The sequence below is a fragment of the Botryllus schlosseri genome, chromosome 5 (assembly GCF_051294905.1).
Source record: "Botryllus schlosseri isolate E-star chromosome 5, Bs_hap1, whole genome shotgun sequence".
Taxonomy (NCBI): domain Eukaryota; kingdom Metazoa; phylum Chordata; class Ascidiacea; order Stolidobranchia; family Styelidae; genus Botryllus; species Botryllus schlosseri.
The window spans coordinates 17,716,185-17,740,435 of record NC_137240.1 but is presented as its reverse complement, the minus strand read 5'-3'; the positions used below and the strand labels follow the sequence as shown (position 1 = coordinate 17,740,435).

Sequence of the window (24,251 nt, the reverse complement as noted above, 5' to 3'; positions counted from 1 at the left end):
AGGGGAGATGTGGTACCGATGGATCACTGGGACCGAAAATACTTGAAAAATTCTCCATGATAATTCCATGATTAGACTCCATGAATTTGTCTACAATTACATGCTGACAGACTCTTTCCTCACATGCAAAAAAATTCGACCTGCGTGAGTTATGGGGTCTGTGACGAATGATTTACGTTTTAGAGCAGGGCCGGCCAACCCGTGGCCCGCGAGAAGGTTTTGAGTGGCCCGCGAGGTAATTTCCGAAATTAGTAATATTATCAAAAATGGACTGCATAGATTGTGGTGTGAACTTACAAGGCCAACCAAAACTCTGATTAGTCTGGCTGCGACACTTGAGATGTGATGACTAAAATATCAGATCCAACGCATTGGTAGATCCATGAGCCAGTCACATTTTGGTTTATCTTCGTACACTACAATAAAGCAGAATAATTTGCGATAGATTTATCAAAAGTAAAAATTTTCTACACACTTCGCGCAATATGTTGTCACTCGATTTCTTGCTTTTAATATTGTTACCCCTTTGTGAAGATGAAAGAATGCCCAATGTATCAGATTGAGTCTAACTTTATTCGCGATTACGACACAAAGTGTCGTTTAACATATGCGACCTGCGTTTGCGCTCGCACAAAGACCGTCGACTATATGAAACCTAGGCACAAAATGATTGACCCATGTTGGTCGAAGCTTTCGATATCGATATGTCCAGGCGCCGAATAGTCCTTCCCTTGCAAACTGAGCCTAGCGATATACAGCAGACCCGCATGATATTCAAGTGACGATATTATTGACCTATGGACTTCGAAAAATTTTCGCGCTTCGCGCGGCTTGTGGCCCGCGCAGTAATTTGTCAATCAAACGTGGCCCTTTGGCTGAAAAGGTGGGCCACCCCTGTTTTAGAGGGTGTAAAGTAAATTTGGATCGACATTTGATTTTTTCTATATCACCTTTCAGACTAACAAACCCGCCATAATTTTTGATGTGAACTATTTTCAAGTTCATTACAATATTTATGGGGTGGGGGACCTACGGTACCATAGCCAATTCAAGAAAAATAGATGGACCAACCAATTACTTAACAACAGATACTCGCCTACATATATATAGGCTGTAAATCATCGTTACCTGTGGTTGTTTATCGCTATTACGAGATATTTGAAAGTCAAAGTATCGATTTGCGGGTAATATGTATGTGGCATTAATTTTGTAAGTTTGGGCGTAAATCAAAACATGATTTTATGCCAACATTCGAGTTGATATAATCTATTTTATTCTTGAAGGTCGCTACGAAACATTGTTTATTGGCTTGCTGTATAGCTTAGCTTATAGTACACAACAAAACAAATGAACAAATTTGAGTTTTTGAGCGTATGTCTCATAGGTCCCATGGTCGTGTGCCTTTGGACCCACCGGGTGGGGACCGATGACACGTTCGAGCAACAAACTTTAAAAGTTTATACATATTTTTTGAAAAGGCGGATATTCGTGTAAATGTCCGCGATAGGTAGAGCTTGTATCGAAGTGTTGAGACAGCAAAAGATCTGCTATTGTTGGCTGAAGATTTGAGGGCCAGAGATCATTTTGCAATTTTTGATCCATCGGTACCACATCTCCCCATCAGTGCCAACAAACAACAGGAAGAAGAAAAAACCTAACGATTTCATAGGTTAATAATATCAAACGAAACCACAAAATGTGCAGTATCCATCGGAATCGGTGCCAAACTGCCAATAAGCAAAAAAAAGAGAAAAGCCTAACAAACACGCTCAACAGCTGATAGTTACAGCTTTTGAATAGACTTAAATCGTTTGCACTGTAACAGCGCTTCCAAACTCAGGTCAGCTACGTTTCTCCTAAATTCTTTTCTCGCCCAGCGAATCTGGGAAATATCGGCTTCAACAGTAGCCGTTGAGGGAAAGAATGTTGCCAGTCATCCACAAAAGGTTTTCAGAGCTTCAAAATCTTTGGAGGGCCGAACCGGCTTCCATGCATCATGAAAAGAGATCACTTCGCCAGTGCCATCGATCTCATAGCGGAAAGAATTTTCTGCCCGATCCTTTTCCAGGAGTTTCCTGTGTTGTCTCTCAACACATTCTATTTAGTAGCCCGACTATCATTTCTCCATCAGTCTACCGATATATTTTCGGAGGACTTTTGTCACTTCAGGTGGCTTTAATATTACCAACTCGCATGGAAGAGTCCTGGGAAGGTTAGCTTGTTTAAGAACATTGACCCAACAAGACTGTCTGGCAAAACGAGACTATGCAGCTCAGACATAGCCAGACAGTTTGTTGCGTCACAATGTTCAACTCGATCGCAATGCAAAAATTGTAGTTGATTTTGGGGGTTCCAGTTCCATGAGCAGAATATAATTTAGATTTTAATAATCAGTACTGCGGCAGCTTCTCATTGATACCCGTTTTATCAAATTTAGTGCTCGACAAGGCGGTCAAAAATGGTTGTAAAATTGCCTTTGGACAAATGGAAAGTATGATGTAAGTAAACCAAATGCAGTCAGCCGTTCAATCTCGCTGTGCCCACACCATTTAGGACACCATGCTTTCACCCCTAATAGGTGGGCTGGACCCAGATTAAGAAACCTGCCTCTCACAAAGGCTCTTCTCGCTTGTAACGAGGTCCTGCTAACACAACACCATGAACGAAATACACTATTTGGCAGGCCGTGTTATTTTTGGCATTTGAAAATTTTTATTTTTGGCAGTTTTGGCATCTGGCTCCTGAAATGCCAAAAATAACGCGGCCTGGTCATAGTTAATGTTTCGATCCTATATTGAAATGAACCCGAATATTTTCAGCTGACACTCGTCAGGGGTGATCCCGTAATCGTCAGCAACTAGTAGAGAATTGGAAAGGACATTGTATATCAACAATCGTATCGCAAAATATGACGTCATCAGCATGGAATGAAATCTCAAATATATATATATATATATAGCAGAGATGAGCGGATTTGAAATTTCTATGTCCTAATCCAATCCAAATCCGAACCTTCAAATCCAAATCCTAATCCATAACTTTTTCATATTCAAGTCCATGTCCAATCATAATCCGATTCCAACTGGAATTTCAGAAAAAATACTAATTTATACAAAGGAGGGATTCGAAAATTTTCTTTCACAACCAACGATTCACTTGATTCAAGATAACTTAGTGACCATAAGTTCATTAATATCTGATCTGAATCAGACATGGGGTAATCGCGATTAGTAATCGTAATCGATTACGACGATTACAGCATTTTCAAGTAATCGTAATCGCAATCGATTACATTCGAGAAATTTCCGAAGTAATCGTAATCGTAATCGACTACTTTCCATATTTAATCGATTTCTTTGTGAAATAACGATTACTTTTTATTTGTACAGGACTATGACATAAATTGAACATTCGTGAACAAGGAAGAGGTATTATACCAGTTAGTGATGGCACAAACGTCAGATTTTCAAATGCCACACTGCTAATTATTATGTCAGAAGTGGCCTATTAGCTTTGCTCGTCATTGCGTAAGAAGTATCCAGCTATCCACATTTAGTGAATAGATATTCGATGTACATTAGTGTGATTGTAACGACACTCACCGTGCTGTATATCAGGTTATCAATACATTCCAGACGCCACTACCTCGTAGCAGCATAATGCTGCTTGGCGAGCAGTAGGCCTATTATGTAGTACGAACGTACACCTGAGAAAGGTTTCGAAATTTGTAGCCGACTCGTCGAATACAACATTAAGGTTTCCACGACGAAGCATTAAAAATCAACAGCTGCTGATATTTCATATCTAGGGCGTTTTTGTTGACATGTCAAAATTTGTCAAAATTTTGTCAAAATTGTAGCGTTAGGTCAAAATTTGTCTAAATTTTTCATGAAGTCAAAATTTTGTTGACGTCTGCATTTCGTTTGTATCGTAGATTTTGCACTGTCGGTGAACTTATCATTTGATATTTTACAGCATTTAGCCTATTTTATAGGCCTACCGTTGTAAACGGCTGATTGTCTGCTCATTGTGAATCATAAACGGTCAAATAAAACAAATAAGCAGACATGGTGTTATGGTCAACGTACCTCAATATCCTACCTAACTGAAGAAAGACTTCTTGGGCATTGCATCATTCTTATATTAAGAAGCGCATAATGAAAAATTGTGATGTAGACAACATTGTCAGAATGAAGCAACACGTACGGTGTGTCACCAGCACCAGCAGTGTACGCACAACTTGAGTGTTGAAAGCCAACACCTGCTGCTGTTGAACGTCCTTGGCAAGCTTCTTAGTAAGGACATGCACTTTCTACCCAAGAATGTAGGAAAGTGTCTCTCGTTGTACTACAAATTTTTTCTACCATAATACATATTGTAACCACTGGAATTCTTCATAGGGCAAGATTTCGTTAAAATATTGTTTTTTTTCTTCATGTAAAAAGATGCCTGTTTCTAAGTCAAAAACGTTTTTTCAGGCCAAACTACTTCGTTAGGACAGTCAGTTCCAACTAGAAATGAAGATAAGTGGTACAATTTTAACATTATGTGTGAAAACACCTAATTTGCATACGTTAGGTCAAAATTTGGTCAAAATTCAGTTTGTTTAGGTCAAAAAAGGTCAAAATTTTGATTTTTTAGGTCAAAATTTTCTTTTTTAGGTAAAAAAAGAACCTCCCTAATCATAACCGAGCCGTCTCTCGTAATGGCCGCTTGCATTACATTATCTGTATTAAGTTGAAGGCAGAATTTCATGTTCACTTTCTCTTTATTCTCATATTATTCTGCTTGAAACGGGCGCCAATCGTTATTTCACAATTATTTACTCAACATGTGAACCTGCCGCCATAGCCATCGGCTTATATACAATGTTAGCGTGGCTTGTAGCTAGAATCAGGACTAAAACAGCAAATCTTCCCGACTCCAAACGTTGGTCTTGGGCCCCATAGGGTAGTTAATTTTCAAGTTGAAGATTTAATTTCGTCAATAATATTGGTAATTGCATTATATTACTATTTATTTTTAATCCTCTCTCGGCCCCCGATGGTCAGATTTACCTGAAGAGATGGGAGCACGTAATTCATGATTATAACATCTGGTATCTTTTAATAATTACTTTAGGGTATGTTGTTAATTCGTGACCTCCGGTCTGTTATATAATCAAAAGATAGTGTTGTGGCCAAAACGTAGCAGACTAAAAGAAATACTTGCGTGAGACGCACACACTAATTGCCAATGGCAATTTGCCATGTCTTTAATGCTCTTTAGGTGCTCGGGCGGCATTTGCATTGTGGGCTCAGATTGGAAGGACCGGACTATTAGTCACGCCCACCCAGCGCGACTATTGACGATGGACACATACCCCTAGTTTCGGCCAATGTCTTTCATTAGTAGCACACTTCGTGGATTCGCATGTTGGCCGAAACTGAGTATGTCTTTTGGTGGGTGTGGCGCGGTATTGACTGGCACCTAAGTGCCTGCGTTACTATAAATGATGCATACTTTTTTTCTTCAAGAGGATACGTTGTAGGCTATGTTTTTCCAAATCAAGCTATCTAGAGACATTTAAATCGCGATGCTCGTAGACAATTTTCAAGTTCATGAAATCTCTCGAGAATAGTCTATAATTTGCGTTGGTTTACGAAACACATTTGAGTCCCCTTCGATCTCGCTCCCCACCCTAGGAAATTTGGGGTGCGGCAGTCGTGGACTTGGCAAGAATGCAAATGGCTGGGTGCGATAAATCGTCCAATATAAAATGGGCAATGGGTATACTTTATGACGTAACAAGCAAATGTCGCATCTTTTTTGAAGAAAGTTATTATCTCATTAGGCCTTTTCAGCGCAATCCATATATTGTCTTCCAGTATAACTTCTAAGACGCAAAATCAATGTAATCGTGAGTAATCGTGATTACTTTTCCAATGTAATCGTAATCGTAATCGACTACTTCCTGATTTTGCTGTAATCGTAATCGTAATCGTAATCGCGTCATTCAGAAGTAATCGTAATCGCAATCGATTACATTCATGAAGTAATCACCCCATGTCTGATCTGAATAAAGTTTGTTGCCATTCGCCACACGACATTTCAATCTCCCAGAAAATAGGTAAATCCAATCCAAATCCGTTCTGAAAAAAATGTCTAATCCAAATCCAATCCAAATCCGACAAAATTTCACAAATCCTGTTTTTTCAAAACCTAATCCTAATCCATGCTCATCTCTGATATATAGGTCTAGCTCTGTCTGTATTCAGACTAAGAGCACCATCACCGAGGTGTTGGAAGTATCCATCAAAAAGAGGGCATCAAAGATTTGAATTATAAATTAAATTTCCCGTGAAAGTGCTGCTTTTGAGAATGTCCTGATGTCGGCGTCGTTCCGATTGAGGACATTATTCATCATGGTTGCAGAGGGTCTTCCTTCTTTCGTTCTCCTTTCATCTTCAAACGTTATTGACTTCACGACACTGTCATTAGGTTTTCGAATTATATGTGCAAGAAATTTAGCTTGTTGGTGATATATGAATGATGAGAGGTCTTCAGTGCGACAGATTCTATGAAGATTCTGATCGCTAATTTTGAAGGCGTGATCGGCTCCCTTTCGAGTGTAGCCTGCATGTACCATTTTCGCAAAAATTGTCTGTAGCAGACATCCAGGACGTTTCTTTGATTTTCCGAAAGAGACCATACATTGCAGCCATATGTGAGTCGACTTCTCACAAAGGCATTTAAAATTTTTATTCTTGTGCCCTATCCAAATTCTGAAGTTTCTAAGCAGGTATTTATATGTTTGGAAAGCTGCATGAGCAGAGTTAATCCTATTGTTGATTTCTGATATTCCCACATTCGTTTCGTTACAGTGAATGATACATCCAAGGTATTTGAAAGTTTTCACGTTTTCAATATAATGATTATGCAGGTTGCAGAGAACAGATTGAAGTCGGGTAAGCCAGTTCTTCACTGTGGTTAAATTAGGCTTACCATATTTCGGAAATGAAAAAAGAGGACACTTTTTCAGAAATTTCAGACATGCAAAACTGGAGAAGAATTCTCAAAAACCGGTAAATTTTTCCCACTGCATGGTCGATTGACTAAAAAAAAAAAAAAAAAAAAGGTCATCACTTCCGCTCAGAGCTCAAAAACACGTTTTTCACTCCACATTGCTAGGTGGATGACTAAAAAAAAAAAAAAAAAAAAAAATAGGTCTTCATTTCGCTCAGAGCTGAAATCACCGCTTTTCCTCCGAAATACCCGCCGGAGCTTCACTTCTGCGCTATTTTGCGGCATATCACTCGCAATTTCCTCTATATCTGACCTAAATTTTCAAAAAAGAGGACAAAATCTCAAAAAAGAGGACAAAAGGGCGTCCTCCGAGGACACTTTCAAAAAAGTCAAAAAAGAGGACAAATCCTCTTAAAAGAGGACGTATGGTATAAGCCTAGGTTAAATACCATAGTTTTTGTTTTCGATTCATTAATTTGTAATCCAAACTCAGTAAGAACTCCTGATAGTAGTTTCAGGCCTTCCTAGAGAGAAATTTGGTCTTTGACAAAGAATTCGAGAACGTCCGCATAGCCTGAGCCCATGTTGATAGCGGTTCCTTGTAGTAGTAGTTAGGGAGCTTTCAATATGTACTATTTTATGATGGTACACGAACTCCTTCTGTAGACAATGCTTGGGCTGATGTATTTTGATAAAGGTCGACTCCACGGCACACGGATGGAAGTGTGAGCGGCCTCTTCCGATGACGCGAAATCTGTCGTCTCACTGCCGCCCATACTTCCATCTGCCGTGTGCTTTGGAGTCGGCCTTTATTAAAATACATCAGCCCAAGCTTTGTCTCCAGAAGGAAATCGACTACCATCTTAAATAGAACATTGAACGCTCTCTTATTTGAGATTTCATTCCGTGCTGGTGACGTCACATTTTGTGATACGATTGTTGATATACAATGTTCTTTCCAATTCTCTATTAGTTGCTGACGATTACGGGATTACCCCTGATGAGTGTCAGCCGAAAATATTCGGGTTCATTTCTAGGGCTGGGCACAATGATTCGAGTACTCGAATCTGAATCGAGTTTTAATTTTAATGATTCGAGTCGAGTAGTAAAATACGACTTTTTCGAGTATTGAAATGATACGCTTATCGCAACTGAAAGGTAATTTATCAACAAGAATTATAGCTTCAATACTAATTTTCACTGTTGAAGCCTTGAAATATTGATCTAGCGGTATCGTAGCATACGAAACATATAGTACAAAGCTACGAAGGTTACTGGACGTAGCACATTTACGAAGTCATGATTATCCCACAACATTTTCATCGAGTGGAATGAAATCGGTATGGCCAAAAAAATACCAAAGAATCATTTGTGAGATGAATAACAGGCATTATACTCTTATATGGTAGTATAAACGGTACATATTTGAAGTTTGACATATAAAATCCTGTTATGACGTCATTATGAGCGATACTCGATTACTCGACTCGACTCGAAGCATTTTACGTGATTCAGAATCGAATCACTCAGGTACTCGATTTTGCCCAGCCCTATTCATTTCAATAGGATCGAAACATTAAATCTGAGGGAGACAGTAGAACGTCATTCGCCATTGCCGATTCAGACGTAGGGAAATTTCGAATTTATTCAATTCGAAGCTTTTCGACTGAATCTCATCAGGAGCAAATGCGGTTAGCAATATGTGGCCTTCTTGGGATCATGAGGAGTGCTACAGAAAATATGAAAATTCTGTATATATGCAAAGTACTACGGTGAAACGTCAAAAGCAGTTGGTAGTCCACATTTATACACTCGAAGATTTGCATATTACACCGCGCAACCGAACAACGACCCACCGTATATTCCTCAATATCTTGCACTCCATTCATAGGCGCGACTCCGAACTACTCGTCTTTGACGTTATAGAAGGGAAGAGTTTACCCGAGAGTAACCTTTCGTCTACTATACTGAATGAGGAATGACTGACTCATCGTCTCTCATTCTCTAACGAAACCGTTGGGGATTGGTCCAGCGATATATTCGTTCCTAAGAAACGTGACGGACAACAACACACACACTCGTGATCAACTAATCAATTATAAAAGGAGCTTTGATCAACGCTGCTCCATATCCAACATACACGCTTCTGTCTTCACTTCCTTTGTTCCTTGTACACTTGATCATTACGATGGAATGAACTTAATCGAACCAAGGACATTAAATAATGTTGTAGCATCTGTAACATCGCCAGGTCGATTTATATAGGATAGCTGACAGCTATACATGAATATAATATACATCTTGTAAACCTAAATATGTATGCCTGTATCGATGGAATTTTTGTATCTTATATAATGTAGGATAACAACATCTATTAAATGTTAGTATCACAAAGACTAAACGATGCTATGATACGAAGTCTCTGTTATAACTATTATAGGCGCGGCACACAAAACATGTGATGTGATAAGCGCGACTATCACGATTTTACTGCTGAAGCTAATAATATTAATAATTGTGGGGATTATGAATGTATTTACGAGTTTTATTGTGAATAATGAAAATATTAATCAAACCATACACCGAATCGCTGAAAACCATGAAGGAGAATTGATAATGAGTGAAAATCGAACTCAAATCAATTCAACTGTCGCCCCACCCATGATATAAAATTAGACAATGTCCAGTTCAATATGACCCACATCACATATATACCCGTTGCGTTAGTTACTACATTTGTGAACGTGCATCACAATGGGCGCACCTCTCCCGTAGTGAATCACGCGAGAGAAAAGAACAAAACCCGGCATTTTTGAGGTTACTCTCGGTCGATTTGCTACGAGTCAGGCCAGATTCGAACCGCGTCGTTGAGAGGCGTGACAGGGAGGCTTGTCTGTATTAGGAGCAGTTACGGAAGGAGGGAGGCTAGCAGATTTGTGTTTTTACTGGACCAATCAGCTGATAATCTAGTGTGGAGCATTATTTAAGCAAGACTTGTAATGAGCCGTTTCTCAAATGAGTTTGTTGATTCTTAGCCGTGCTTTAGTTATATCAAGAAGACCGAGCTGCCTACATCTCCCTCATTATAATTGACAGATTTGATAGCATTTAGAAGAAATTCGGCCTCTAATCTATCAAATTTTACGATCCATACCTCCATTCAAGCGGCGGCACGCTCCATTATACTCCAGGCGGAAGAACTCCAAGAAGACATACCGGTTCGCTGACTCATACCGCCACGTGCATAACGGTAACCGCTTTGACGCCAATTTGAAAATTGGACCTGGGAGACCGGATTAGGAACTGCTGAAAGATTGCATGGAGCTACTACGAACGACATTTGGAATACTATGGATATTTTTCCTTCTAATTTTCTTCCAAAGTAAGTGTCTGTGTAAGTTTTAGACATCATAGCATCTGATACCGTACTGTCCGATTTATCGCATCGTATTCACCCAATTTTCGGTCACATACGATCATTTAATGTACGGTGTACGGTGTATGGTGTATGGTAGTGGAGTGGTAAAGGTTACTCTGGCGTTGAGCCTCTGTAGAACGCATGCGAGTTGCCTTGTAAATTATGTGTCTCGCGTCGGAATGCGTCTAGTTCAGAATCTAGGCGTGCCGCAAGGAGATTGATCAAAACCTGCACTTAATGATACCGTTAACTATGCATCATAACCTGAGAAATGTATAGTGTTGTGGGAGTATCAAGCCACTATTTACCGTATTCGATAATGGTCATAGAGTTAACACGCCCTGTTTGATAGCTTTCTCAAATATGGCGTCGATTTTTTTCAGTTGATCATACAACAAGTACATCCGAACGGCCCGAATCCGGAACCAAAAAAGTATGTTATGATATCGTGGGCTGTTTCGAACCATTCGTTACGGACCCGGATATGCCGTTGCCAATGTCCCCGAAAGAAGTAGACGCAAAATTCTTACTCCACACCAACCCGCAGCCGCTCATTCAACAAACAATCAACGCCACCGCATCTTCATTATTATCATCAACGTTCGATCCCACTAAAAAGACGAAATTTATCATCCACGGGTTTGCGGTAGGTTCACCGATACTTATGGAGCGAATAGGCTTTGATGACCTAGCGTTTTCTTTGCTTCGATTGTAGCTGTTACAAGACGAAATATCGAAATGGGTTCCCAAGACCACGCAAGCCATTCTCGCTAAAGACGACGTGAACGTGGTAATCGTAGACTGGGTGGACGGCGCCAGCGTGGAATACGACCAAGCCGCGCAAAACACACGCGTTGTCGGCGCCATCACGGCGCATTTTATGAGAACCATTATGGTAATTTTGGGTGGTAACTTGTCAAATCGCGGCTGATATTTACAACGCATATTGCGATTACAGGACACTTATAGCTACAAATCAGATATGTTTCACATTATCGGATTTAGCTTGGGCGCCCACGTAGCCGGTTTTACGGGGAAGGACTTGATAGCTAACGACGAACATCAAAAAATCGGTCGGATTACCGGTGAGTTCGATATATATTGATACCAGCGGGGGATTTATTTAAGGTTATATCCGCTTTTCAGGACTCGACCCCGCTAACCCCGGATTTAACTACGATAACTCCAGCGTTCGATTGGACAAATCCGACGCGCATTTCGTCGATATAATCCACACGGATATCAGCACTCTTCTTGTTGTTGGTGAGTATGGAGGCTGTGCGCGGTTTCGCATTACCTTCAACAACATTGTGACTCTGCGGTGCGCAATTACGCACACTGGAAATAGAAACAACACTGGCTGGTTCTCATAATTAGCGTACGTTTCAGTAACGCTGACGTGGCGCTATGCAAGCCGAATACACGACGCTGCTTGTTTATTACCTACGGTTTTAATATTGCGCTTGCGTCACGGATATTTTCCTTCAATTTCATTACTTCTCGTTGGATAGCTGTTACTTTCGGTGGATCATAATAACATTGACGTAACGGTGATTGCGGTTTTGTGACTGTCAGCGTGCCTTTTGTATAGTTTCTGATATAATTCACGCCACATTGAATACTAGGGCTCGGCACTTCGTTTTTAGTAATCTAATTCGATTCGAGTCTTCAATGTAATGATTCATGTAATGATTCGAGTATGTATTCAGAATACAAAAACCTCTGACGGAGAACTATTATAACAACGGGAATTATGATCTATCGCACACTCACTTCTCGCCGTCGAAGCTCTGAGCATTTTATAAATTTTATCACAGCATAGACATCATGCATCATGGGGATATGCATGTTCGTTGTTTATAGAAACGACCGATTTTGAGTTGCGACATTGTAAAGAATCGCTATAGTCGTAGTTACGGCTTGTGAATATGAACATTGACTTTGCTGATTGTAACATGCGCTATTTATATCTGATTGTGTAAAAGATGCTAACTTCCACTTCGATGTTCATCTTTGTTGTGTAGGACGTCAATATGAACATTACTCGAACACTCGATTTTGTTCCGCCCTATTACAAACCCGATTTTCTTTTTGTAGTGTCCGCTGCGCGTAACTGACTTTGTCGCAGTATGGTACATGCAGTACTTGCATGGTTTATGATGTAATTGAGAGCGCAGATTTGATATCACATCTTACCGCTTGGTTTCATGTCTCTTTTCCTTGTTTTACAGCGTCGGGGCTCAATCGAAACATCGGCCACGTCGACTTTTACCCAAACGGCGGCAACGACCAGCCCGGCTGCAACACCTGGAACTCGGATTCCTCCATCGTATCCGGTACGCAATTTGAGTTGATTAAAATTTCGCGTAAGCTCGCCGGCGCTGTGAACATGGCAGTAAATTTTTAATGGGGTTCGGTGCTAGGCATAGCGAGGTCAATGAACTGTCGGCGAGATACCAGCCGGTCGTACTACATTCAGTTCCGACGTAAATGGCGCTACTCTCGTACGATGTGCTTACGGACGACGGATGAGTCACTCGAAAGATTGACGCTACTCTTTGAAATTCCCGATTGGTCACGCGAACACCGATTCATATCCTAATATAATCGTAATATTGTGAGCGTTGTAGTAACTGTGTGCTTCGAGATGTTGCATCGTTACGCACCACTTCGCGTACGAATTGTTGACGTGGCATGCCGGTACTGCGGGAAACTGGTTATTAGACGCAGGCATTCGTGCTCGAAAAAGCGCATTTTTTAACCGCCGGTTTTCGGATTAAAACTCGTGCAGCCGCCGAGCCCGCTTATGTCGAAATTGTCACGATTTTTCAAAAAATAACAACGTTGGAGTATTTGGTTGTAATAAGTTATATACTAGTAAAACAAGAATCTTGGTGTGTTCATCTTCAAATAAACGATGACTTTATCTGTAGAATATTAGGGGATTTGGTTTTATTAAAAGACTAGTCATGAACATATTAAACAAGGATCTATATCTATCTTGGTTTGATAATGACTTCTGTAGATAGAGAATAAGATGGTTATCTAGTAGTATGGTAATTCATCTTGGAAGATTTCTTTTCACGGTAAGCATAGTTCTATTTTGTCGAGACCCAATGCTATATTTGACCTTATCTTGGCTCCATTACGGCGACACACGTAATGTGGCGTGTATCACTGATATTAGGCGAATGAATGCAACCAGGTGTTACTGTCTGTAATAATCGCGGAGCGCGACGCGTTGGCCAGTGACAATTACGCATAACCTTTCGAGGCCGGCGGAAGAGTAGTTACTCGTTAGCCACATCGTTATAGGCGTGTTCGGGATGTGTAACACTGGGTGTGGGTCGAACGGCGTCACTTCCTTCTTTGTATAGTATTCTTTCGTTTGCGGTTAGATAACTTACGCCGTTCTTAACTGGCGGTAACCTCGTTGTGTGACGTTAATGTTTGATCTCGTTATCGCAGTTATCCAGGCTATTGACGCTGTAGTGACTACGAAAGGACAAATGCGTCTGCGCGTAACCCGAGGCTAAAGTTAGTATCGAGGAATATTCCTAGGAAAGTTCCAGATAAATACCTGAACACTTGGATGTATACCGCGCGTTGCTTACGTGGTTGGGATTCCGTAAGATTTGTCACGTCATCCTTATTAATTCGTGTATAGCGCGTCGCCATTTCGGCTGTTATTGTGCCGCCTGAGTTGGAATTTCTCTACATTTCTTAGGGACTTCATGTCATATAGATTTAACTGAAGGAATCCAAAATCACGCACATAGGAAGCTTACCGCATGCTGTACCGAGGTACCGGAAACGCCGTTATTTGACGCCAAATGGTGCTGACAGCACGTTGCAGTATGCGTGCTTCATCGATGTTCTCGTAAGCGTGATACGCGGATTCGCGTGATGTAAGAGTGGCCGTTTGCAAAATCTAGTCTCTGTATTTGATACACCACAACGCACTTGACAACGCCGAATTCAACCTGTGTTTGTGGTTAAAATGCTTCGAAATAAAAAGGATCCATATTCTCGCTAAATTGGTGCTGGTGATCATGAACGTATTCCGAACTTGTTCCACTGTTTTCAGCCGTTACCGACATGACAGTGTGCGATCACACAAGGGCTCCGAAATTGTTCATCAACTCCATCAACGTAACGGACGAGTGCCACTTCGCCGCGTACAAGTGCTCCAGCTACGCTAAATTTAAAGTGAGTGGCTATAGGATTCTGAATTTTGACTCCGCGCCACAAACAGGCTGTCGATCCTGGTATTGAGTGAATGCTAGTGCACACTCGGGATTATGGGACCATGATCTGACATATCTACTTCGCCTACCGACACATGCCACTTCATTTCATCGCTTGTCCTGTTATACTATCTTCTGTAACTTTTTATTTAGTGTGCACTGTGCATTCGTCTTATTTACATATTCTAGGCCAAGGCGGGGATGACTGCTACAGCTCTTTTTGACGCCTTCCTATCTTTACGTTTCATCACAATCTTGTGGTGCTTGATGCTTTGATTGAATTGATGCAATTATATTGCTAAACTGAACTGGTAGATTCGCTAACAGTCGGCTCTTTGTAGGCGGGCCGTTGCGTTCGTTGCAAAGGCAAGAAGTCCACGAAGAAAGGACGGTCCAAATGTACCAAGATGGGTTACTGGGCGGAACCGCCGAGAAGGAAAAAGCCAGTCCAATACTACCTACAGACTAGCGACAAAGCGCCTTTTTGTGGTAAGTGCCACGAAGCAGCAAGTTGTTTTGGGATGTTTCCTTCACATTGGCGAAGAAAATCGTATCGACCGGAGACGTAATAGACCCTGCACCACGTTAAATGAATATATTCCCGAAAATATAACCATCGTTTAGTGGTATTGGTCATTTTACTGTCACTGAAAATGGACCCTGCAATTTCGAAAAAACGATGGGCGTAGTCTCGACCGAATTAACTCTGTGAAACTTTTCACTTACTTTCTTTTCAAATCTTCATTTCATTTCTACATGAAGCAGTTTCGACACCTCTTCGAAATGGCTTCTTCTATTTGTAATTGGGTACAACGATTACTGCTTTCACCGCATCTGGTTGGTACTGGTAGCAGCCCGCTGACCTTGGCATCCCGTTATTTTGTAGCCAAGCATTACCAAGTCCAAATCCATTGGCGAAAAGGCAAAGGCAGTTCCGAAGAAGGGCTACGCGGCAGCCTGTTCATCCAGTTGCACGGCGTGAAGGGCAGCACGAAAGAGTTCGCGCTTAACGAGTAAGTCGTTAAAACGGTTACGTGTTTTGCATGTGTGTTGTGTACTTGTAAAAAGTTGGGCCTCGTGACGCGGAAAGTCGTCGCTGATCAGGTGATCGCGCCATAATGGCCCGCATACCTGGTTCGTTAGCTGGCAGATGGTTTACATTCCGCTCATTGCCAAGTAATATTACGGCTGTTTTCTCCTTCGCTATATCTCTATGGTCGTTTCTGCTAATCGGCGCTTTATCTAACACCGGAAACGTTCGATATACAGTATACTGCAGGGTTACTGGCGTTCAAATTAGCGGCGGCTTATGCTTTGGAATGTGCGATGGCGGAGATTTGATATCAACTTGGGCGTTTCCGTGATTTCACGGAATTGCCGCGGTATAGTTTCAGTTGCGGATATTGTTTGTTGTAGGCTTCGAAACTGGGAAAAACTGCGTCCCGCCTTCCTTGTTCGGCGGCTGTTGGTTTTTCGTGGGAAAGCAATTGTGAAAATTGTAGTCTCGAAACTGGCGCGCGTGCTGAATTGCTGCTCTAAACTTGTGCGACATTTCTAGCCCAATATTATATATTCCGTCCTAGCAATGCTGCGTTTCTGCGAATTCTGCCGCCAACATTTTTTCGCGTATACCGCGAGTGGTATCGGCACGTGGTCATAGGCGTAGCCTTGGATAATATTTAGAGGGGCGAAAATCTTTTAGCTACGCCGTGTTGTCAGGAGATAGCTCAGTCGAGTACCGCTCATTATGACGTCATCACAATAAGAAATGCTAGAAGACTTCAAATACATACCTTTTGTGAAATAACGAATTTAATTGTCGACTACTTGAACAGATCAATTCCGTTTATTAATGATTTCATTATTCCGAAACACGTTAAGATTACGATAAAATGGTATATTGGTGATGTAATACTGATAAATGTGTCAGTACTGACCACGGCACGCCTAATACAGAATTTCGCCTGGATTACGTCACGATGTCTAGGAATAAACGCATTTCACGCCGCCTGGTATCTTCACCCACGTAACCCATGGTAAATTAGTCATTCCCAACCCTGTGCTCTCTTTTCAGCGGCACCACCTTTCACATGGTCCCCGGCAACACCTCGCGGTTTATGGTCAGCCATCCCTGTTCCGAAGACATTGGCGAAGTGGTGCGCGTGACTTTCCGATGGAAGCGGCCCGTCTGCTGGACTTACTTCTTTTGCTCACAGGAGGAAGTCTACCTGAAAAGGATTAAGATTATCGACGCGACGCTGCAGAAAAGGTGGGTGTACTCGGCCTTGTAAATTCTTTTGGTGTACGGCTCTTGTGATTATTACTGGTGATGCGAACCAGATTGCTGTTATGTAGTTGTTATACAGCGCAACCAACGACCGTGATAAAATTGAACGATATTCGTCCAAGCGAAGGCAAAATCGCGTAAACACGGCTTGTCGTTTGAATACCGCGATGTCATTGATAGTTGAGTTGGTTTTCGCTAAAGTCTGCTGTAGTCCCGGCCCTTGTACGGAATGACCTACAGCGGATGCCAGGAATTGTGGTACTGAATACGTTATGAGCCGCAAAAAAGGCCGCAAGCTAAAACTGGCATTCAAATATTTAACAACTCGGGACGATTGTTATATAGCGTATCAATTACGCCTACACATTCCACTTCATTTTCGTGACTTGTCCTTTTTATGTCTCTCATGTTACTATGTTATGTTATCTTCTGTTATTTTTAGTTTAAGAGACCCTTATCGATACAGAACTTGACTGCACAATTGAATATACCATGTTAATAGGTTACATTCAAATCAGCGTGCTACTGTGCCAAGGTTTGATCGGAAGAATGCTACAGCAAGTCGTTTCAACTCCTTGCGATCTTTTTATTGTATCGCGATCCTTCGGTGTTTTTAAATGACGAAATTATTAATAAACTCAACTGAACCTGAATGATAAACTCTACACTGTCTGTGGCATCTATATCTTACACGCTTACACTTGTAATGCGGTGCAATTTTTCTAGAGTCTCCCATTTCATTTACGTCAACGCCGCAACGCTGTTAACGTCTGCGCTTTTTCCAATTAAGTCTCATTGACGCCACCTTCATTGCTTCAAGTTTAAACCATCGCCATTTCACAGATACGTGTTCCTTTCCCTGGAGATGGACCGAAACAGAGACGGCCGCAAAGACGTGATCGCCGTCCCGTCGGACGAGCCCGAGGAATTATACAAGAAGTCCTACATCAAGCGGAAGCATCCCGACAAATTCGTGCCCGCAATCGTGCCGGAGCTGGTCCCCGTGCGCGACGGCGTGAACGGCCCCGCGGAAGCGCTTTTGCTGCAGAGAGAGAGCGTTGAGAAGCGAGAACGAACGAATGGTTTTTCAGACGACTTTTCGGACATCGAGAGTTCTTATTCTAACGCGCAGGCCGCGTCGTGATAATACACAACTCGATCCTGTGTTTGTTTCAAGGGTCGCTGTTTTTTCGAGTGTATGGCGCGGAGGTCCGTAGCACGAAATGATCGCAAATATTGAAATATGCAACTGCCGTCTTGGTGTCTGTTAGTACTTTCGCGCCGATGCGTAACTCTGCTCTGTATGTGACGTCGAAAATTATCACCAACCATCGTAAAGTTCGCACCGCTTGCGGTTCCTATAAATTTTGTCGACTACTATATTTTTTCATGCTTTCCTTAGGAAAATTTATTCAATTTCTTTTCTTTTCAGTATTTATTTATTTATGAGGCGATGATGGTACCGATATTCACGATGGTGACATTATACTTTTCGCGTGGGTGACAACTTCAGTCTGTGGTAGAGGTCTCAGAGCGCTGCGTATATAGTCTTTATGATTCTTTGGTGAGGAAAGATGAAAAATTCATTTGCCGTGCAACTAACACTGTAGGGATGTGTGGCCGGAATGCTCAGTCCGAAGACTCTTAATAAGTGGCAGACAGGAAGACTATTCGGTCAAATCTAGGTGATTGACGGTGTTCCGACCATGCATCCGTGCTCTGTAGATAATGTTACTAACTCTTCGTGTTACGAGACACGACCGCGTTCTCGATTCTGTCCGAATATGATATGAAGACGTGTGTTCGATTGTACTTCAGGACGGGGTTGCCCAAATGTTATTTAAATCTCCATTGTTACATTTTTGTTTTTATGGTCATAGACTCATTGCTCTTTTCCAATAAACTGCTATAATATATAACGTGAGAGATATGGTTCTGTCAGTACCGGTATCGATGGTAGGATGAGGGATAGCCTGCGCGCGAGCGTTGCTATTGTGATTAGAAACCAGGGGTCAACGGAATAAGCCAACCTGATATGCTTGCGATCTGCCTCTCCAGAGTCGGTGCTTCACCAACCTCGCCGCACATGACTGTCGTATGCTCACGACGTTCAATCGCTATGTTTTTCGGCTGACGCTTACAGAGCAGTGAGAATATTGACCTGCTGGCCTAGCATTCGCTGTTGAATCGGTAAGATGTTAACTAGGATCGAAAAATTCGTGAATTACGTAACTTCTTTTTTGTGACGAGATAGCGTAGCGGCTCGTCACGTTCCTCAGCTGCAACACGGTTCGTGGACAAATGAGCATGGGACAGTATGGCATAAGACACATGAGCATGTGGGTTAAATTACGGGTTAGGGGTGGGTTAAGTTTGGATTTATGGTTGGGTTAGCCTTGGGCTTAGGATAAACATAATGGTTAATTTCGGGGCTATGCTTCCGGTTGGGGCTATGTTTTGGGTTGGGGTAAGTGTTTGGGTTATAAAATCACATGCTGTGATTGACGCATGCTGAACTTTCGTTTTCCATTGTGTCGAATGCTCATTAGGGTTATGACTTGAAAAATTTTTCAAAATTTCGTGTGTCCTGTAGTCACAAATGATGAACTTTTGTGTCCTGATTTCAAAATTCACAAAAGTTGAGACTGTTTAAACAACAACCTTCGGCACAAAAATTTTTCAGTTTTCACTGCATGGGCTTTTTTTGTAGATACAAACTAGGGCTGTGGAGTCGGTAAATTTTACCACCGACTCCGGCTCCGACTCCGACTCCACACATTTTCAATATACCGACTCCGACTCCGACTCCTGAGTCTTTAAACGTACCGACTCCGACTTCGACTCCAGCATTATTACCAATTTACTTCGAAAATTATACGCCACATTGTCGGTTGAATGACTATCATACAACCATTAAACATATGCAAACATAGAATTAACGGTGGCATGCTAAATTGTTTCAATGTGGAACAGCTCGAATTATCCGCTATTCAATTAACATGAAAGAAAGATTTGCTAAATATCCTTCCTTTTTCAAGTTTTTATAACATGGACTCTCTAATATCCTGAAATGTATGAATCATTCAAATATGGCAGATATCCAATCCTGTATTATAAAGATGTAGATAAAAATCCAAGTGTAGCTCTTGTGTATGAGTCAGCAACTAATAAAGAGACTGAACTTACTAATTTTGTCATTGCACACTATCCTGATTACAAGCACACACACTCATTACTACTGACAGCCATTGGTCATAAATGGAATTTAGTTAAGTAGTCAAAGACCATAGCCTATGTCCAGTCTACATGTAGGGGAGATGTGGTACCGATGGATCAAAAATTGCAAAATTATCTCTGGCCCTCAAATCTTCAGCCGAGAATAGCAGGTCTTCTGCTGTCTTAGCACTTCGATACAAGCTCTACCTATCGCGGACATTTACATGAATATCCGCCTTTTCAAAAAATATTTATAAACGTTTAAAATTTGTTGCTCGAACGTGTCATCGGTCCCCACCCGGTGGGTCCGAAGCAATGTTCCCTCTAATTTTTCAAGAGCCTGCGCAAACACGCCAACTCACTGCGCAGGCCCTCGGACAACAGTGCGCAACCACTTTCCAATAGGGTGATAAAACCAACTACTGGGGGGCTTCGCCCCCCAGACCCCCTAGGGCTATAGGCTTTTCCGGTACTTATCTTATACACTGGGTGCCCATTTAGTAGCAGCGTCCCTAAACGCGCGAAGCGCGAAAAATTTATATAGTTCATGATTGCATCGGACAATATGATCGAGAATTGCATATATATTGCTATCAATTTTTATCCTCTCCCTGCTCACATATTCAGATTTACCGGTAAAACTGATCCAGTGAGGTGTGTTGGAATAGATATGCCCTCTAAATAATAATAAAACATCTTTGGGCGTACCCGTTGATATATTGACTTCGTTACATGATGCTATTTCGTGACCCCTATCTGCTATGTCAAAAGATGTTGAAATCGTTAAAACGTACTAAAGTAAAAGACGTTCACGGTTTCAAATTGGTATTTCTTAACTAGAAAATAATATTCCCTCGATATGGCATTTGTCTTGTTGTGGGGCTCGGATCGCCAGGACAGGAATATTCGGCGCCAGCCATTTAGGCGCCGATGGACAATCACACATATATTTGTATATATCGAAGTTTTCGGTCAGCACCGGGGCAGTCTTTTTCGCCCAAGGTTTTCTCACTGCTGATCGTTCTGGCCCACTTCTTGGAGTTGCATGTTACATAGCCTTTAACTTCATATCTCTTGGCGCGTCATGGTGCGGTAATGGCCTACGCTTAACTGCCCATTTCTATAAATCATGCGTAATTTTTGTTGGGAAAGGGTACCCAATAATCAGATATCTGACAATAATAAAACGCGCGTAGCGCGAAAAAATAAGTCCTGAAAAAATTCCAAAAAAATTCACCATGATTTATGTTAATTCTCGAAATAATTTTGGACCCCCATCGAGCTCGGCTCCTCCAATTGGGGGGTTTGTGTGCGAAAGTTACGGACCTGAGTAAATCTTACGCAATGTTCATGCCACGCGGAGAAAACCATTCGTTAGTTTCTCGGAGATTAACTTCGAGCTAGCCTATTAATATTTATAACTTTGTTAAACCATGTTATTTCGCCATTCCCAGGAAATAATGCGCTATTGAAATGATATCAGTATCGCTCGCGCGTACGAGGCCATACTGAAAAAAATATCTTCCGTGAGGCGCACGTGATAGTGAATTCTTATTTCTTCGCGTAGCGCAATAGTTACCTTTGTGGGGCGCACTTGTACCTCGATTTCAGACTTCAGTGATAACACTATTTGGCCCTGACAATGTCCCATCTTAATTTTCACGAATCTGCGCGCCTGCGTGGTCCATTGGACAACAGTGCGCAACAACTATAAAAAAACATCATTTCTGATTTTTTTGCGCAGCGTAGATTTTCTGTGCGCAGAGACCGTTTCAGCACTGCGCATTTGCGCACGTGCGCAGCTTAGAGGGAACATTGGTCCGAAGGCACACGACCATGGGACCTATGAGACATACGCTCAAAAACTCAAATTTGTTAACTTGTTTTGTTGTGTACTATAATCTAAGCTACAGCAAGCCAATGAATAATGTTTCGTCGCGACCTTCAAGAATAAAATAGATTATTTCAACTGAAATGTTGGCATAAAATCACGTTTTGATTTACGCCCAAACTTACAAAATGAATCCCACATACATTTTACCCGCAAATCGACATTTTGACTTTCAAATACCTCGTGATAGCGATAAAACACCACGGGTAACTATGATTTACGGCCTCTATATATGTAGGCGAGTTTCTGTTGTTAAGTGATTAGTTGGTCCATCTATTTTGCGTGATTTGGCTATTGGCACCATAGGTTCCCCACCCCATAAATATTGTAATTGAATTGAAAATAGTCCACTCGAGGATGGTATTGATTCAAAACATATGTGCCATTATATACCCTGATATACAAGAACTAAACTTCACATCAAAAATTATGGCGGGTTTGTTAGTCTGAAAGGTGATATAGAAAAATGCAAATGTCGATCCAAATTTACTTTACACCCCCTAAAACGTAAATCATTCGTCACAGAACCCATAACTCACGCAGGTCGAATTTTTTTGCATCTGAGGAAAGATTATGCCAGCATGTAATTGTAGACAAATTCACGGAGTGTAATCATGGAATTATGGAGAATTTTTCAAGTATTTTCGGTCCCAGTGATCCATCGGTACCACATCTCCCCTACTTAATCAAGTATTCAGGATTGGGACTTGCAGTCTTTGTTAATATATTATTGTAGTTGCTCACTGGCTCACACATAGCTTACTCAACTAAAATAAAAATTCCTTTGGTGAGACACCTGCGATTCAAAATTCGCATTTATTCAGTGGGGTGCACTATTTTCTGCTGCTGGTCGCATTTGTAGGCCTACTGCTGGGTCCAGATCGCAAAGAACAGGATTATTATTCGGTGCCGGCCATTTAAGCACGATAGACATATCATAATAGACTGTTTCAGCCAACATAATCGTCGGTAATTTTGAGCCAAGGATTCAGCGCCGTCGATCATTCTATGATGGGCGCGTTTAGTGGAGGTGCTGCATGTTGGCCACAACCTTATACGTTTTGGTGTTCCCGCGCGGAGATCGCTGGTGCCTTAAATCCCGCAACGCGGCATGCACACCACCAAACCAAAACATCCCACCACGTGAAAATCATCATTTCGCCCACGGATACCTAGATATCCCTTCTTTCACCAAAAGCCAATGTCGACCACGACCCGATAACCAGCTGGAGGGTAATTACCGCACCGTTCTACGATGGCTTTGTGACCTGTAGTGAGCACTAGGACAAAATAAGGACATAAAATACGGACAGATCTTAGAAACAGAAGTAGTCGAAGTAGTAATCGCTTGTGCTGGTGAACAGTGACAGCGGCGTTTTAAATAACCGAGGAATTGGATGTTATTATTGATTAGTAAAGCAATGATTAAATGATGCAAGTTGGCTTGATTAGATACGACTTAACGATTCACCACACTCAAGTAAAAATAGAAGTAGCGAGATTTCCAGATAAGTAAAAAAGTAAGTGCTCTAGGTCTGAAAACTGCCAAGTAAAAGTAGTCTAAAATAGTAACCACTTGACTAACTATATAGTGTAAGTATAGACAAAATATCCTTGCTCGTATTTGCGGCGTTGGTGATATTTTTCGACTGCAGTCGTCATTATTTACACCAGTAGGCTGATGTTCACACTAGACCAGTGGTTCTTAACGGGGTCTGCAGCGCCAGACCCAGGTAGGCTAATTTATGAAAAGGGGCGCTTGATTAAAAAGGTTAAGAACCAAGACCGATGGCCTTTTGTTGTGATTCCGTATCTGCCGACTTGCAGCACGGCCCACTCCTAGATTATTTTGTAAGACACCGGTCACGCGGATCAGACGGAGAGGAGGGGCCTAGATAAGCCTCCCACACCGGGAAATGGATTCTGGAGTCGACTTCGGTCGGACTCGAATCAGTAACCTATAGGTTGGTGTTGGAGGTATGTGGATTATGCCAAAATGGACTACGGTGCCCTATGGTAAGAACCCCTCGATAAGACTTATGGGTACGGTTAGGAGTAAGGTCAGGTAAACTTGGCCTTGGTTATGGGTAAGGTTAAAGAATTGCAAGATTAACCCGGGGTAGCGATTGTTGAGCGTGTGATACGTTACGCGGTAAGGTGAGGAAGTCAGGTAAGTCCGGGTCCGGG

The 24,251-nt window shown here is 41.7% G+C and overlaps 1 protein-coding gene and 1 long non-coding RNA gene across 2 annotated transcripts; one reads left to right on the top strand and one right to left on the bottom strand.

Moving 5' to 3' along the window:
- Positions 1 to 9,813: 9,813 nt before the first annotated feature.
- LOC145439800 (pancreatic triacylglycerol lipase-like) lies at positions 9,814 to 18,881 on the top strand. Its single transcript, XM_080317434.1, has 11 exons — positions 9,814 to 10,387; positions 10,807 to 11,069; positions 11,139 to 11,318; positions 11,382 to 11,508; positions 11,570 to 11,686; positions 12,655 to 12,759; positions 14,511 to 14,632; positions 15,012 to 15,159; positions 15,557 to 15,683; positions 16,745 to 16,939; positions 17,801 to 18,881. Exons 1-11 carry the CDS (start codon positions 10,324 to 10,326, stop codon positions 18,099 to 18,101), a joined length of 1,749 nt encoding a protein of 582 aa, XP_080173560.1. The 5' UTR covers positions 9,814 to 10,323; the 3' UTR covers positions 18,102 to 18,881.
- LOC145439827 (uncharacterized) lies at positions 10,990 to 15,557 on the bottom strand. The gene is made up of 2 exons (XR_013915365.1): positions 15,397 to 15,557; positions 10,990 to 12,804 (listed from the first exon to the last, which is right to left on the bottom strand). It is a non-coding gene; the product is annotated as an uncharacterized LOC145439827 (long non-coding RNA).
- Positions 18,882 to 24,251: the final 5,370 nt, after the last annotated feature.